The sequence below is a fragment of the Pygocentrus nattereri genome, chromosome 15 (genome assembly GCF_015220715.1).
Source record: "Pygocentrus nattereri isolate fPygNat1 chromosome 15, fPygNat1.pri, whole genome shotgun sequence".
NCBI lineage: Eukaryota > Metazoa > Chordata > Actinopteri > Characiformes > Serrasalmidae > Pygocentrus > Pygocentrus nattereri.
This window is the reverse complement of record NC_051225.1, coordinates 28,786,072-28,803,854: the sequence shown is the minus strand read 5'-3', so window position 1 is coordinate 28,803,854 and position 17,783 is coordinate 28,786,072. Positions and strand designations below refer to the sequence as shown.

Sequence of the window (17,783 nt, the reverse complement as noted above, 5' to 3'; positions counted from 1 at the left end):
TTCGTGTTTGATTATGACCCTGCATAATCATCTGAAGCATGTTTTGAATGAAGATGTTTATCAGCTGAAGTTCTCTTAAACAACATCCTGTGCCCAAGTGTGCAGGGGATGTAAGGGTACTGCTTGGAGACCTTAAATGGAATTAATGTCAAGAGCATCACTAGAGCCAAATAATCAATGGGAAAATTTTCAATACATAAATTACAGTGTTTTAACATATCAACTTTAAACTATACACCACAAATGTTATGATTGAGTGATTTCACTACATTTCCCATAGTGCCCCAGGATCATTCCTGCAAACATGTTTAGTTTCTGTGGTCAGGCTGAAAATCACGTGTCAGACTCCAGTTCTCCTGGGCCAAAACACTGCAGACTTCACCACACTGTCTCTTTAAACACACCAGATTCAGCTCATCAGCTAATTAGCAAGATCTTCATTAACTGAATTCAGAGCGTTAGATGGAGAAAATGCTCATTTGCACAGTACTTTGGCTTAAAGGGCCCAAGTTTGACATGCCTGCTGTACAACAACTAGTGTTGTAGTTCATGCTAGCAGAGTCAAGGCCGAGATCTGGGCAGATCATGAAGCAGTTCAGACCAAGGCTTTGTGGATTAGTACTACAACACTACAGACTACATGCCAATTGTATGACTTTGCTTTCACAACAGTAGTTCATGCTATCTATTTATTCAAATGAAATAATTCAATAATTAAAGGGGGATTAAAGTTGTTTCACACACAGCCTAGTAACCCCAGTTTTAAACTAAAGAAGCAAAACTTTGTTACGAGACGTGATACCGAATACTGTTTTAAATGATATTTGTTCTATGAATGCCAAGATCAAAAAAAAATTATGAGGAAGATTTTTCCCATTTGAGGAGGTGGACTTAGCAAACACACTTGCTCAAAGCCTCACATGGAGTCAGCACTGCAAGGAAAAGCAACTCTCCCTCCTTTCCCTCACCTAAGGAACTGAGCCAGTGGTGAACAGTGGTCCTGCTGTCCTCTATGCTAATAGGAACAAAGACTTTTTTTACCCTCCGATGCACTCTGAATGAGCCTGACACTCAGGAGATGGATCACACTGGGCAGCTCATATCCGTCTGCTGGATAGAGTGCATAATTACTAAAGCAGGGAGGTAAATTGCATTAATAAAACAGTGACCATCACACATGCCACATTGGAGCACTCATGTCATAAATCTGGATTGAGAGAATTGTAATTTTTTTTTGACAACAAAATGAGTAATGTATTTTCACATTATTTCACTACGCCAGAAAATCTTGCTATGATTCAGCCAAGCTTTGCAATCCTGATAGAAGACATTTCACTGCTGTCTATTTATTGTGTATCTACACAGAGTCAATTTAATTATTCACAAATCAAGCACTGGGGACTCATGACTCATCAGCTGCTGCATGAACCGAACCCATACAAAATAAATAAATAAATGAGTCAATCAAACTTGAAAAATTTCCCCTTATCCAAATGTATTCAATTAGTCAAGCAATGTTAGATTCTTTATATTCACAGTGGAGCCTTTTTGCGGGGGTGGGGGGTGAGGGGGAGGGTTCCCAGGGCCATTCATTTGCTGTATAAATAATATCTGACATATATGGACATTATGGTTTCCAAATAGATTCACTTAGTAAAATACACTCTCGCTATTTCAGTGATCAAGAATGGCAGTCTGTTGAGTAATATTCCATGTCATGTTAACAGATTAATAGATTTAATAGTTTGAAAAATGTTCCCATCTAAACCAGACCATATAGTAAAGACCAGCATAACTGGACACTGGCAAAACCAGTATATGTTATGTTTTGCTGGTCAACCAGCATGACCAATATAAACCAACAAAAACCAGCTTCGGAATTTATGCTGGCCTGTGCTGTGTTTTCAGTAGGGTTAGCTGGAACTTATTTTTTTAACTATAACCTTTGGTTACCCCCTGATCCTAACCATGGCTATAAGACATGGCTGCCAAATCCCAGTCCTGGAAATCTACCACCCTGCAGTTTAGTTCAAACCCTTGTCCATCACCCCGGATCCAGGTAATGGAGGCCTTCAGGGGCATCTGAATAATAGAGCCAGGTGTGGTGGATCTTAACTCTTCAGGGAGATAGACTTCCTGGACCAGGACTGGGCACCTCTACCATAAGAACTCCCTTAATGTATGATTTATATCCCTGAAGTATGATATAAAGATCTGAAGGAACAAAGAATCCTCCCATACAATATGTATCTTGGAAGTGTATGACCACTAATTAGTATTGGGAATTGTTTACTTAAATCATGACACACTGGTCAAAGTGGTTGGAAAAAATGACTTAGGTGATTTCTGACACTGTATGACATGCTGTTATCTACAAAACTGGGTAAAAGTATAGCTTAATTATTAAGGGTTGCTAAGTGACATAGGATAGCTAAGTTTGTCCTTTTATAGATAACAGAATGTTTGGTGTCAGAAGCCACATAAGCATGTTTATTTGAGAGTATTTAATGACTGAACAGGGTTTGGGTCAAATGTGTGATGATTTAGGCATGGAATTTGCATGAAAAGTCTTCAGTAAGCTTCTGTTAACTAGCTATATTAGCCTTGTAGCTACAGAGAATCTTTCAGACACCAAATGTCGTGGCCAGGGGTCGACAACCCAAATGCTCAACAGACACTCCAAATGTTAAGACGAATGCAAATACAAAAAAATCTAACCAACGTGGGACCCACAATATTTTATGTCCATTTTACTATCTTGGCTGTGAATGTCTCAGTATGTGCTAATGTCATAGTATATGCTAAAAATATAATACAAACACAGACTTATTTTGCTCTGCTTTAAGCCTAAGCTAGCTAGTTTCTCTCAACGATCAACCTTTCACGAGGCTGAAGTCGCTTCTCATCCACCAGCTTCTCCAGCACCAACTTCTCTGTTCCACTTTAAATGGTGCAGCACAAGTTCGTACAAGAAGCTTCGGCTTCTTGACTTTTTAGCATTTGACAGTTTCTGGTTGCAGATTTAATGTATCAGAAAACCAACAGAGTGCTTATACACGCAAATAAGTCCATTCCTCTCCAAATTCTCAATGTTTGTCTTAAGTCTCTCTTTGCCTTTCCGTTAGCTAGCGTACTAGTCAGGCAGGACTGTTAGCTACCTGCATTGCTATTGTGACCAGCAGTTTACACGCGAGTCTTTAGGGTTAAAGGTTAGTAAATTAGCTACCAGATATAATTAACTCCAGCGTTTGAGACCATTTATTGTTAAAACTGTTAGAATGATCAGCAGAGCTTTATTTTACTGCAGAGGCAGATTATTTTATTTTTTCCTAAAAACCTAATAGACCACTGTAGTCGTGCGTCATTCTGTAGTTATGCCCATCGTGGGACATTTTCTCAGGACATTCGCCAGCTTTTTGTTTGAATTTTCCTGTTCCATCTTAAATAGCACAGCAGTCACGTTCTGAACTGCTGCGCCATTTACGGTGGAGCAGGAAAATTCAAACAAGCAGCCGGCGTAAAAGATGCTGACCTCAGCTTCATGGATGAAAGGAATGATATGGGGAGGTTTCACTGTTAACGCTTAATAAATGAGTAACATTAACTTGTTTTTGCTGTTTCACCGAACTAACAGGTCAGTATTTTGTCTTGCTTGCTAATGTTTGTGATAGTTACTCACAGCTGCTGTGCCATTTAAAGTGGAACGGGAATATTCAAAACAAGAAGCTGTGAAAAAGAATCTAAATTCAGCCTCGTAGTTTTAACATGGGTAGTATTTTTGATAAGGAGTTTTAGCCCATCAAACTATGTGCTACAGTAGAACATGTCGTCAGAGCACCGGCACAGCCTTAATTTCTTGTGGCTTATTGATCTCAAATTGATGCGCAGTAGCTTTAGCTCTCATGTAGCAATATTAGTATTATAGCTCTTTACGACCTCGTATTTCGGAGGATCCCGTGGTATTCGGAAGAAAAATGTACACAAGACAAAACGTATCGAGTTCTGAAGATTTTTATTTAATACAGGGTGCGATAAAGGTGATTTTTCAAAAACCCTATTCATTCTGGCCATGGGGCTTAGACCCGGAGTTCCTAATATGAGCATAAGGAGGACTACAGAATGATGCATCACTACAGTGGTCTATTCTGTTGTGGAGCCGCAACAATACGACAGCCGCATGCGACGACCCCTGGTCTTGGCAGATTCACTATAGTTAAGGTAAATGGTAGATTGTACTTCTTGGTAGATTGAACTTCTGCTTTCGATTAAATGGCAGCATTGTAGCAAGACAGTATGGTTAGTTTCTGTCTGTTCTGGGAAGGAATTGGGGTTCTAATGGCTGCTTTTGCTGTCAAGCTTACTACAAACAAACCATGTGCTGGGGAACACAAATCATTCAGTCAAAGGCAATCGAGCGTTCACGTCTACTGTTAAAAGTGGGGTTAATTAACATTTATTATATGACTAATAGTAACCTCTACATAATAAAAAGGACTATGTTCAGTTAGAAATCAAACTGAGCTGAATGCAGTATATTTGAATGTTTTATTAATTGCATTTTACACAGTTTTGGTTGAATAAAATTAGCTGTGATACATTGAGAAGAATTTACTTATGTTTTATGAAGAACAACAATGATGCAGAAAATTGATAGATGTTACTCTTTGGGAGATCATTGGTTTTAATCACTTCACACTTTTGTTCCTCATGGACACCAGTGACTAAATGTTTCAGGGGTTGCAGTCCCCCAACTTCCCAAAGGTAAGACCTTTTTAATTATTGCTAGGAAACAAGTAAATTGCTGTAGCAGTTGCCCATTCTTTTAGGTTACTGCAGCTACCAAACATGCCAAATTTCCTGTGCTGTAAGTGAAATTTAAGCTAGAAGCTAGCTAATTTTAGTTTTGATTAGCCTAGACACCTGGCTCTGGACCTAAACTACTGACTTTGCTGTTGTACGGATAGAGGCGAGACTCTCTGATGTGTTGGCAAAAGATATACTGGAAGATACCACCTGTATTGAGGAGAGCAGAACACACCCGTATTGAGCTCCAAGCCGTCGCCAACGTTTCACCGCGAAGGCGATAACTGCGCGCCTAGAGCCGATTCAGGAAATTTCGAAAGGATTCAAAATTGCGTTTGGAGAATAATTTATTGGCAAATTTGTCGTAGCAGCTTCTTTTCAATCGAATATTTACTCAAAATTGTGTAAATTGTGAATGGTGAACTCAATAAGCCAATAAGACAAAAATAAGACAATAAGCATCACTTGCTAACAGTTAGCTAAGTTAGCTCGCTAGGGAGTCACAACTTTGAAATGACTGCTGTAACAAAATATTTTTAGCTAAATTACACATTTAAAGTGAGACGGTGTCGAATGTATGTTATACTAAAGTAATGTTTAGACATGTTAAAGAGTTGCTAGCTAGCGAAATAACTTAGCTAAGATAGTGTGCACGAGCTTAGGCCAAGTTAATAGCTCAGTTGGACGACCAGTTCACTCCGGCTAACCTGTGCTGACCATGATGGGCTCAAATCTGAACGGGAGACATCTAGAGACTGACTGGCGTTTGAATGATAGAAAAGCAGAACCTAGCTAACTACTGTCTGTGATGTGTGGGGCTGTTAACTTGGTGGCCAGCAGTCTAACAGTCTCACACCACAGAGCATGTTCGATGCTTCTTTCACACGGGTTAGAAATGTCCAGTGACTGGTACAGTTAAAGCATTAGTTTAACAAGGTCAACTGAACTTCTATTTGGCAACTAGCTGACCAAGTGATTTCAACCAAGTGATTTTACATGCTAACAATCCTGTATCACACTAAAGTTTGTGAAATCTGTTCTTCTCCTTATGTCCCTATTTTCATGCTTAACCATATTTCTGGTTCTTGCAGCTAACTTACCTACACGTTTCCTTTACGCTTTATTATGCTTTCATGTACCTTTCTCAGGCATTTTGCTGGTTTGTTTATGCTTATTTTTCTACGCTTTTAATCGTCTAAGATGAATATGTGTGTCTTTAATTGGACTTTAATTTAATTGGTTAATATTTAACCAAGAGTATTTCTGTTTTTACTCAAAATTACCAACACCTGTCTTACACAACGACTAAGAAGCTGTGTATTTTATCCACCCTGCTTCTCACTGATTACCAACTCCAGAATAAGCCAGAAAAATATCTCTAAGCAGCATGGTTACTACATTCAAGAGGCCCCTTTCCCTTTTTACAGGAGCAGGTATAATTCATGAAACATTCTCAGCACTTTAGTAACACTGATGTGGTGGTGGTGTGTTAGTGCATGTTATGTTTTTACAAGTGGATCAGACACAGCAGAGCTGTTGGAGTTTTTAAACATTGTGTCCACTTACTGCCCACTGTATTAGACACTCCTACCTTGTTAGTCCACCTTGTAGATGTAAAGTCAGAGATGACAGCTCATCTGCTGCTGCAGTTTGTGTTGGCCTAGTCCTTCATCAGTGGACTAGTCTCGGTCCAGCAGTGACACTGAGGTGAGTAAAACATTGCTGTATCTGATACACTGTACCACACTTATTATGTCAGTGTCACTGAAGTGCTGAGAATTAACCAATAATACTTGCTTTGTGGTGGTCTGGGTGGGTCCTGATTATTGATGAATGATGTGAAAGGGGACTAAAAAGTATGCAGAGATAAAGATCAGCTACAGTTTGCAATTACAGAACTACAAAGTGCACATATATATTAAATAGACCTGATTTAAAAAAAAGTAAATACAGGGCAGCATTACCTAATAAAGTGGCCAGTAAGTGGATACATATAATCAAGCACAGTGATGTAATTTAATTTGTATTTTTTGTTAGCTGTTACCTGCTTTTCCACTCAATATGTCTGAATTGTGTGCAAGTTGTATATACACTATATTGCTAAAAGTATTCGCTCGTCTACCTTCACACACACACGAGCTTGAGTGACATCCCATTCTTAATCCATAGGGTTTAATATGATGTCAGCCAAGCCTTTGCAGCCGGAACAGCTTCAACTCTTCTGGGAGGGCTTTCCACAAGGTTTAGGAGTGTGTTTATAGGAATTTTTGACCATTTTTCCAGAAGCACATTTGTGAAGTCAGAAACTGATGTTGGATGAAAAGGTCTCCACTCTAATTCATCCCAAAGGTGTTTGATCAGGTTGAGGTCAGGATTCTGTGCAGGACAGTCAAGTTCTTCCACACCAAACTCACTCATCCACGTCTTTATGGACATTGCTTTGTGCACTGGTGCGCAGTCATGTTGGAACAGGAAGGGGCCATCCGCAAACTGTTCCCACAAAGTTCGGAGCATATTGTCCAAAATCTCTTGGTCTGCTGAAGCATTAAGAGTTCCTTTGACTGGAACTAAGGGGCCGAGCCCAACTCCTGAAAAACAACACCAAACCATAATCCCCCCTCCAACAAACTTTTAACTTGGCACCATGCAGTCAAAGAAGTACCGTTCTTTGGCAACCGCCAAGCCCAGACTCGTCTGTCAGATTGCCAGATGGAAAAGCATGATTCGTCACTCCAGAGAGCACGTCTCCATTGCTCTAGAGACCAGTGGCGGCACTTTATACCACTGCATTCAACTCTTTGCATTGCACTTGGTGATGTAAGGCTTGGATGCAGCTGCTCAGCCATGGAATCCATTCATGGATCCATTCCATGAAGCTTTTTTTTTACAATGTACGCGGATTAAAACTCCATAGTGAATTAAGATGATTTAGACTTGGGGTCGGCTCCAGTTAATCATAGCCCGTTAGAAAGAATTCAGAGATGAACGATGAGTTTCAATGAAAGCATCTTAAGGTGTTCTCAATCCATTTTCTAAATTCATCTCTCAAGTCGGCTGAAAGTGACATCATTTTGCTTTTATAATACAACACATGCTTTTCTGAGTGAAAGCAGTGTGCTGGCGAAACAGCTTCAAAAAAAGGGAGAAGCCCGTTTTTAATTCAAATATATTCAGCAACTGGATGTGACCTCAAAAGCAAGGCCCAGCTACACTCATCTGTCTTGTTGCTGTATATGTAATTGTGAGTGGCTACCATTGCTTAACAACATACACCACTTCCAGGAGGATGACCAGGGTGCAGGTGTCAAGAATGAGGTTATTCATCAAATCAGGGTTACAAAATAACAGTGGTGGTGCAGCACAGATCTACAGACAACCCTAATGCAAAAGTCACCATGTTTCACCAGCTGCAATGAAAGCTTCTTTTATTGGACTTTGTGACAAATATATGTAAAAAATCTGAGACAATCCTTCATTTATGCAATTTGCAGCCAAACCAGCATTAAATAAAATTTCCAGGAGATATTTCTGACAACACTCAATATAAGATAATCCATTTGTATAACAGTATCATATAACTCAAAGGGGAAGATTTTTTTAAAGTATATTGATAATGTGACTCCAAAACTGTACCGGCTTTTGACTAGTGACTAAGTACTGCATGTGTGTATGTGTACTTAACTACAGGCTTTTGAGTTTCAACTCAATACATTTTTGATTGTTCTCTAAACAGACACACAAGTATAACTTGGATATGTTATCCATGGTAGCCAGCTTTATGATACAGAACTGACAATTCTAGATGAGGGTGAAAGAATTGTCATTTAATATTAGTATTATTTCAAAATATGTAACTGGTAGTCAATTTACAGGCAGGCTTTATAGAACTGATATTTAAGAACCTGGAGCAATGCAGCACAGCCTAATGAACTCATTGCTCATCACCAAACCTATTTAATCTACTGTTTACCAGTAGTAGCAACCTAAGACCAGCCACTGCATAATGCATTTACCTGCTGGACAAAAATACCACTACAGGATGTTTCCCCTCACCTTCAGGAATTCAGACTGCAATATACAAGCTGATGAGAGCATTGAGGGGATTTGCTCCCTCCTGCAGTGCAAGAGTATTAAGACAGACTTGTCCTGCAGTTACTCTGTGAGATCAAGAGTTAAGAGTGAAGCCCCAGTGGAGATTGGATTCAAAGAGACATGCCTGTACATACAGAGGGTGTTGGTTAAAGGTCATCCACTAGATTCACAGTAGTGAATATGAGGGTACCCCACTAAAACATTAAGTGATTTTCAATCTTTCATAGAAACTGCTTTTGAGTGAGAGAAAATGAAAACAGGTAAAAGATTCCAACAAAGATTCTTTATTTACAAAATCTCAGTAAATGTATACGGAGAGAAATCCACCATGAATATACTGAGCTCAACCTACATAAAAACACAAAAGTAAATAAAACAAGTTAAACCAAAAAAAAAAGGGAACGTGACCAGATGAAATGCCCCTCAGAAACTCGCTCAAATAACCACTTCAGATCAGGTCCGCCACTGAGGGGAAAAAAAGAGAAAGAGTTAAACATCTCATGGAATTATATTATGATGCAGTTGTTTCTGCAAAGCTGACAAAGATGACTAATTAAAAAAAGACTTAACATGAGGGGCACAGAAGAAATGGCCTGTTTGATACGGCCTGCCAGAAAGTTACCCTAAGCGCACCCTCTCACCCAATGAGAGAATAGTTTTATACTACATAATTTATTAAATTCTTATTTTCCTTTTTAAAAAGTACTTTAGTAACAAAATAGTGTAGTGATAAAATGCATTTTAATAACTCATTTTGGCCTTTAGCCCACCAGAAATATGCAACTTTGGGCCCCCCAAGACAAAAAGTCTGGTCTAGGTTTGTGTAAATGCAATCAGCAAATGGACTGTAACATACCATTCATTGGCATTTCATCAATCTGCGTTGAGTAGTACTGCTCAATATCACGAAGGATGCGGATGTCATCGTTTTTCACAAAGTTGATCGCCACACCCTTGCGGCCATAACGTCCTGATCGTCCAATTCTGCAAAGGGAAAGGTCATTTATACGACTGTCGACGTTCTACACAGAGATATTCTGACATTAAATTTTAATCCAAGAGATAAAATCCAATACATTTAGTTTTTCCCAATTTTTCCTCAATCATAATTTTAGGAATTCATTTATCCGCAGTGTGTCTGCTAAAGTATTCATACCTGTGGATGTACAACTCTCTGTTGTTGGGCAAGTCATAGTTGATGATAAGGGAGACTTGAGGCACATCCAACCCTCTGGCCCACACATCTGTAGAGATTAGCACTCGGCTACAAAAGCAAAACAAAACAAAACAAAAAAAACAACATCAGTGCATGAAGACCAGAAGCCTACAGATGAGAAGGGTCTGGCTGCAGCCATGCACTCTCAGCCTGGCATGCTCTGCCACGACAGTGTTTTTGTCAGTTTTATTTTTTAACAGCTGGGCAACAAGAGTAACACTGAATGTATATTAACATTGCCATATCGATAATGAGGTAATTAAATATAGAAACTTTCACAATAAAACCTACCACGACAGTAAGACATGAACGTCGGGTTTATTAAAATTTGTAATATCAAAAATATTGATATTGATTAAAATAGAACTTAAGGATTCTAGGAGGTTGTCCGCATAGTACAGATTACATTTGCTGTCTCGTCAACATCACAATCTCCTAGAAAGTTGTCAAGACAATTCATAACTTTATTAGGAATTACATTGCTGACAATGTTGTGGGCACCAAAACAGTACATTGTCACCACGTAACTGTGTTTACAGGGCTGTTATGAGTTATACCTGATGGCTTTGCTTCTTAACAGGAATTGGCTTGATGGTTGCCATTAGAGGCCATTAGGAAATGATTGAATGTATGTGGAATCAGTCCCAAAACACCTGATTAACCTATCAGAATCGTTTACAATGTGATGTCAACCCATCAGGAAAACAGAACACCATTAGAGACTACTGAAAACCACCAGGAACCAACAGACATTTTTAATGGGTTCTATGATTTTTTTCATCAGGAAGGTACATTAAATGTAATACTCCAGCCATGTTATGGATGAAAAATAGATTGTGATGATATCACTAAGCAGCAGCAGCAGCCAAAAGTCACTGTGCTGTTGGGCTGCTTCTGTCATTGTGGCAGACAGTGCCTGTGCACATGACATCGCTGGGGCTGAGAGTGCATGTCTGCAGTCAGACACTACTGGTACAGACCCTGACATGTCATTCAGACAATTAACCTGAAACTGAGCTGCAGAATGTCACTCCTCAATAGTTTCACTACATTGGCCTTAGTAAGTCAACCAACAATACTGACATTCAAAGTAAATACTTTGAAAGTACAATATGCAAATGAACATTGCGTCAAATCACTGAATGCTGTGCTATGAGCACCTTAACTAATCACAGATGTTTTTGGGTGTTCTGATAAATAAAGGCATACTACACAATTCAACAAAACTAATATTTAATCCTTCACCACGTTACATCAAAAGTTTACTAATGTGTCTTCAATATACTTTAAGATAAACTATTCCAAAATGGAGCTAATTGTCAATCTAGCAATAAAATAGGTGCATTCAGGGGTAATTAAGACAATAGTTTAGCTGCATATTTCACATTTACTGCAAAATCATAAAATATTGCAATGTGACCTCATTTAATTATAACCTAAATCACTCTCCTGTTCATATTTAGACATACTAGGTGCTAGTACTTTGTAGGACAGACAGTCAAGACAAAATGGATGGATAGTCCTCTTATTCCTACACTAATCACTTATCCCCACAACACAAATGTGGCCCTACCTAAAAAGAGCCTCAGCTTATCAGGCTGGTTTTACCTGGCTCCAGATCGGAACTCCTTCATAATAGAATCTCTCTCTTTCTGTGGCATGTCTCCATGCATAGAAGACACCGTGAAGTTTGCCTCCCTCATCTTTTCAGTCAGCCAGTCCACCTACATAAAATAAAGAAAAACTGTGGTCAAAGACTCAAGGGAATACATCAATGAAGATCACACTGGTTAGCACTGTGCAAACTTCATGCCTAAGTCATGACGTGTGTGCTAGATGTATTTTTGTGTGTCCTCAGAAGCTTGCTAAGCAAAGACTGTTCTAACTTCTGTATTTTTTTTTCTGGTAAACATGGTAAAAATCACATTTTTACTACCTATAAATCGCTTCCTGATAGAATAAAGTCTAACGCTACGGTCACACTGGACGGCCACCTTGCTATTTTCTTCAAGGGTGGAGCGAAAATGAGGTGAGTACAATCAGTACTGCTATGAGGTGGTTTTGAAGGGAATGTATAGCTCAGCAAGCGATCAACATGATCTAGTTAAGTAGTTTGTCAGGGTTTTTTTTTTTGCAACTGTGACAGTTTTAGCATTAAAAAAAAAGAAACAAAAAGAAAAACCCCAGCTCGTTCTTCTGACTTCTATTGGCTGCCATTTACGAGACTCACAAATTTCCAGGGTTAGAGTTCATGTAGATGAACTCTGCACAAAGCGAAGTAGATCACAAATGAATGCAAACTTTTTTTTTTTTGCATTTTTCATCCTTTCCCTTTCTAGTCCTTTTCCACCAGGCAGGTTTTACTCACATTCAGAGCTGCATAAATGCAGTTTTTAATTTCTAAGAACAAGGTTACATAAGAAAGTGTCCCAACTAAATATTAAAACAATTTATTAATAAGTTCCTACTGAACACAAAAGCTGAACAGACCCAATCTGCATCTAAATATAATGATTTTAATTTTTTAAGTTGGTCTCACCAAGTATGTAAATAATGTATACCTATGCATATTTCATTCTTTAATCCTGATATCCTATTTCATTTACTGACTGAAAGAACAATAATATTAAGATGGACCAAAAGTTAACGAAAAAGGTGTTTTTTGATAAGTTTGTCTTATTTCTCATCACATACTATTTGACTAATCTATATGGGTTTGGTCGTCAAGAATCCCTAATTTATGTCATGACAGACAGATACACAATAATAAGCCTGTTAGCAGTATAGTTCTATTAACTGTAGCCTCATAGCCTCAAACTTCAGCCTCATAACTGTTGCAAACTTAAAAAAGCAAACTTTGAATATTGCAGTTCTGCACATGAAGAACGATTGAAACAAAAATCAATCACTGAACCACTCTTTCCATGTAAATATTTTCTTGTTAAGGAATGTGGTACTTACCTTTCGTTTAGTGTTGCAAAAGATGACTGCCTGTGTGATGGTGAGGGTGTCATACAAGTCACAGAGTGTGTCAAACTTCCACTCTTCTCTCTCAACGGCCACGAAGAACTGCTTAATGCCCTCCAGCGTCAACTCATCACTGCACATAGCAACATCATTAAAATTTTATTCCTCCTCAAGGAGATATAAATAAAAGCAAATAATACAAATATAAGAAGCAAATAATACAAATCCTGGAAACCCTGTCAGTGCTCAGCATGACCATTCAAATTAACAACAACTTCACAGGTGAGACAATGAGTTGGCAGTGGGAAGACTCTTATACATAACTGAAAGGATCAGACTATGAGCACATCTCAGCTAGAGTTAGAGTTAATGAGACCACAAAAGACAAAACATACTATACAACAATCCAATCATACTATAAAAATGCAGCTTAATTGAGGTTATGTAGACAAATATTACTTTTCCTGTGTTAGATACAAACAGACATTCTGTTCCTTACCGCTTGACCAGAATGCGGATGGGATCTGTCATGAACTTGTTGGTCATCTCCAGGATCTCGTGTGGCAGGGTGGCACTGATCAGGACCACCTGAGTGGCAGGAGGCAGGTATCGGTACACATCATAGATCTGCTCCTTAAAACCTAAAAAACACAGGAAAGAATTAGACCACAGGAGGTCACTATACTAACAACTGTGCTCCAAGTTCATGTAATTTAAGAACAAGTACTTTCTTCAGTTTAAAACAAGTCCTTGCCTTTGTTGAGCATTTCATCAGCTTCATCCAAAACCAGCATCTTAATAGCACGGGTCCTGAGACTTCTCCTGCGGATCATATCTATGGAAAGTAAAGGATTTTATAATCAGTCAATCAGTGAATACCTTTTTAGTTTTACATTGTGTATTAACATATATACTGTTTCATTGTTAGATATTTCTATACTTGATATATTTTCGTTGTACATTTCACATGTGTATGAATTAAACCAGGGTCACAAAACACAATTTTACCTACATTTTAGTCCTCGTTCTCATATGGGCCTAATCAGCACTTGGAGCATACTCACCTGTGTGTTCCAAGGCAGTATAAGTCATTGGTTGCGTTTCAGAGCAGGTTTGGTATCAAGTGTTAGAACAGTCAGAACATGTTACACATTTGATCTGTTCAGCCTGTTCCTGGTTGGCAGCCAGAAATATAATCAATATTTTATGGTTATCTTCATGTATCATGATATATTTGTCATATTCCTCACGCTTAATCTGGATGTAACTTCATCTGAATAAATCCCACCAATAACCCACGAAAACTGAGAGCACAAACACTTGAACAGTTAAGTGATACTTTTTTAATCGCACAAACGGGGAAATTCCACCTCCGCATTTAATCCATCCGTGAAGTGAAACACCACATACACACTAGTGAATACACACACACACACTAGGGGGCAGGGAGCACACTTGCCCGGAGCAGTGGGCAGCCCTATCCACGGCGCCTGGGGAGCAATTGGGGGTTAGGTGTCTTGCTCAAGGACACCTCAGTGCAAGTAGATGAAAAAAATGTCATTTAATCAAGTAATTAAAAAAAACATATGAGCAAACTTATACACTTCTGTGTTTGTTTTGCCATCTGGTTTTGTTTGGCTCAGCGACTACTTAGTGTGTGATCCATAATATTTCAATCACTAAAAAAAATTGAGAAAAACAGTGTGAGAGAGCTTGTCTTACCATTTATAAAAATGTTAAAACTTGTATATCCAAGTGTAGTGCACCAAGACAAATAGAAGCCAACTCACCAAACACTCTTCCAGGAGTTCCTGCTACCACATGCTGACCATAGTCCAGCTTCCTGATGTCTTCCCCTACGTTTGTACCACCGATACAGGCATGGCACTGGACGTTCATGTAGTCACCCAGCGCAAGAAGCACCTTAAAACAAAGGGAAGACACTATAAGACACTGACAAGGAACTACAGAGGCATGAAAATTGGCTGGACAGTAAACAGTAGACACATTTAATGTATTTACATGTAATTAACTGCTAATTTGATGCTACCTTTTGTATTTGTCCAGCTAACTCTCTGGTAGGAGCCAAAATTAGTGCTTGGGTCTCACGCACCTGTACAGAGGGAAAAATAAACAGGTGTTCAAATAAGCAACTGATAAAATACATCTCAGTCTCAATTATGCGAGTTGACAACTACAGCAATGGAAACAGAATTGATGCTTAAATACCTGAATGTCCAGACACTGCAAGACTGACACGCAGAATGTGGCCGTTTTACCAGTACCAGACTGTGACCTGAAGATCAAAAAAGTAAAAAATAAAACCACACAACCCAATAGAACATGACGTTAGACGTACAGCTGAAACAGCTACATATCCAAGAGTTAAAAGAGGTTTAATGAACAGATCCAAAGTCAGAAAAAAGCTGGAGAACTCACTGAGCAATCACATCTCTCCCCTTTATGATTTGCTTGATGGCTCTTTGCTGGATTGCTGATGGTTTCTCAAAACCTAAAGAAAGGAGCAAAGGTATGCGTAACGAAATGATCAGTCCATGTATGAAGTGATTCACCTTGACTGATATGATGAGCAGTAAAAACCTGCATTACCATATAGTGAAGAAACAACAATGGCTTTTACAGTCCTTCTGCAATAATGTTGAATTCAGGATTTTATTGTGTGAAACTGTAGTCCCTATAGTCCTGTCCTCTTAGCCTGTTTTTATGGTGCCTGGGACCTTTTTTAATACTGAAGGACATGAGTTTAGTTCCTACATTCCCCCAGAAACAATTAGTAGTCACATGTACGCAATAATCTGCATAGAATTTTGCATTTTTACTTTAAAATTAAATACTGAAGCAACGTGCAAATAAATGAACAAGGTTTTGTTTTAGATTTATTCTAATTGTAAAACCTTTGGGTGAACTTGCAGATGGTACGTTTCTGCACAAAGGATATGTCAATGGTGTTGGCTTCTCAAATTTGTTCACCATCAAAATAATATACATTCTTTCTAACCATCTCTCGTTTGCTGAAACTTGAACTTCTATCACTGATCTGTCTTTTTCTGTATACAGCGTATCAAAACATCTTAAAGAAGTACTTCACTTTCTACAAAATATTTAGTAAATGTAGGTAAAAGACATATTTTCATTCCTCACATGAAATGTATAAAAACCATCTAGAGCCACACAAACTGGCCAAAACCAGTGTGTCCTCTGAATCTTTAGACTCAAATTGATGAATAGCAATATTAAAATGTGAAAGGGCTTGACTAAGCAAGAGAAATCTAATTTCACAACTACAGCACCCATTTTTCACAACAAAGCATGATTTCTGCATTCTTAATAAGACGGTCATTCAAAGGATCTTTAGTTAAGTTCCATATAGAACCGCTTCATGTTTAAAGGGTTCTTTGCATGGTGGAATGGTTCTCCAGAGTGCTTCATAATGTGTATAGCGCTAAATAAACCTTGATTCTATTTGTAACCAAAAAGGATCTTCCCTTGTTACGATGTCACACCTTTAACAAGAGAAGCCCCTATACAACAATTTTCAAAGAGGTTCTACATAGAACTTAGAATAGAACATGTACATTAACTATATACAACACATGTCCCATCAAACCAGAAGAACCATTTCACCCCGCAAAAAAACGTTTCGGCATGAAACGGTTCTGTATATAACCAATTCCAGTTCTAAACAGAACCATTCTCTTAACTTAGGAACCCTTGAAGAGTCGTTTTAAGTGTGTAACATTGTTAGCATAGCCGCTTCAGGCGGAAGCTAACAACACAGCTTGCTAACTAGCTAACGTTAGCCACTGTGCTAACACCTACCCGGAAAGCCACCGAATTATATATTAAATAGACAAAGACCGTCTCACAACCGCTTAATATAAACCTCTGCGTGTTTATAACCGCGACAGGACGCTCTGTTCGGCCCTGTAAAAGCCAGGAGTGACGGCCGGAGACCGCGTCTGCGCGCGGGAGCCGAGCCGCGATCCGCGGCCTGTACCGTAGGCGTAGATCCCGCGGAGCAGATCCTCTCGGAGGCCCATCGTATCGAACGTTGGAGTCACATCCACCTCCTCGCTCGTCTCGAACTCGATCTTCGTCATATCTTCTTCCTTCAGGATTCGCTTTCTTCCACCTGCCGGAGCCGCCGCCATGTCTGTACAGCAGTAATGTAGTGGATCTGTAACGTTAATAAACTAAACCGGTTTAAATCGCAGCTGGAAGAGAGAAGAGAGCGAGCGAGCACAGACGGCGCGTGTGGCACAGAAATGACGCACAAAGCACGCGACGGACTGGGGCTGCGTGTCGGCTAGGGGGCGCATTCCAATATCCGCATTTGTGCTCGAACTAGGGCACCTAGTTAGTGCGTTGACGTCTGTAATGAGATATATATATATATATATATATATATATAGATATATACTTTCCAGTCTCTCTTTATCAATTACAAAGGCATTTTTGCCTTAAAAATGAAAATATGTAAATGACATCTGCTCTGATTGGCTACGCTGTGTTATACCTCATTCAAAAAGGCACCCAGACTGAAACACTCAGCACACTAAAACATTTAAGTGAGGGTAGGCAGGGCTAAATTGCTGTAGACTGAATAGGCATCTATATGCATGTATTATATATATATATATATATATATATATATATATATATATATATATATATATATATATAT

At 38.9% G+C, this 17,783-nt stretch overlaps 1 protein-coding gene across 1 annotated transcript; it reads right to left on the bottom strand.

The window, feature by feature from the left end:
• Positions 1–9,158: 9,158 nt before the first annotated feature.
• Positions 9,159–17,383, bottom strand: eif4a3 (eukaryotic translation initiation factor 4A3). Its single transcript, XM_017725661.2, has 12 exons — positions 17,097–17,383; positions 15,518–15,590; positions 15,308–15,374; positions 15,129–15,191; positions 14,869–15,001; positions 13,833–13,913; positions 13,578–13,719; positions 13,073–13,211; positions 11,720–11,835; positions 10,052–10,159; positions 9,752–9,879; positions 9,159–9,360 (listed from the first exon to the last, which is right to left on the bottom strand). The coding sequence occupies exons 1-12, from the start codon at positions 17,248–17,250 to the stop codon at positions 9,344–9,346; spliced, it is 1,221 nt and encodes a 406-aa protein (XP_017581150.1). The 5' UTR covers positions 17,251–17,383; the 3' UTR covers positions 9,159–9,343.
• Between the last annotated feature and the right edge of the window lie 400 nt (positions 17,384–17,783).

Bases quoted from the DNA above. Each gene is read 5' to 3' on its own strand.
- eif4a3 (XM_017725661.2), bottom strand. From the start codon at position 17,250: ATGGCGGCGGCTCCGGCAGGTGGAAGAAAGCGAATCCTGAAGGAAGAA. The intron at 13,212-13,577 runs GTAAGGAACAGA...TGCTATGTGCAG, and splicing joins ATCCGCATTCTGGTCAAGCG to TGATGAGTTGACGCTGGAGG. The intron at 9,880-10,051 runs GTATGAATACTT...TTCCCTTTGCAG, and splicing joins AGAGAGTTGTACATCCACAG to AATTGGACGATCAGGACGTT.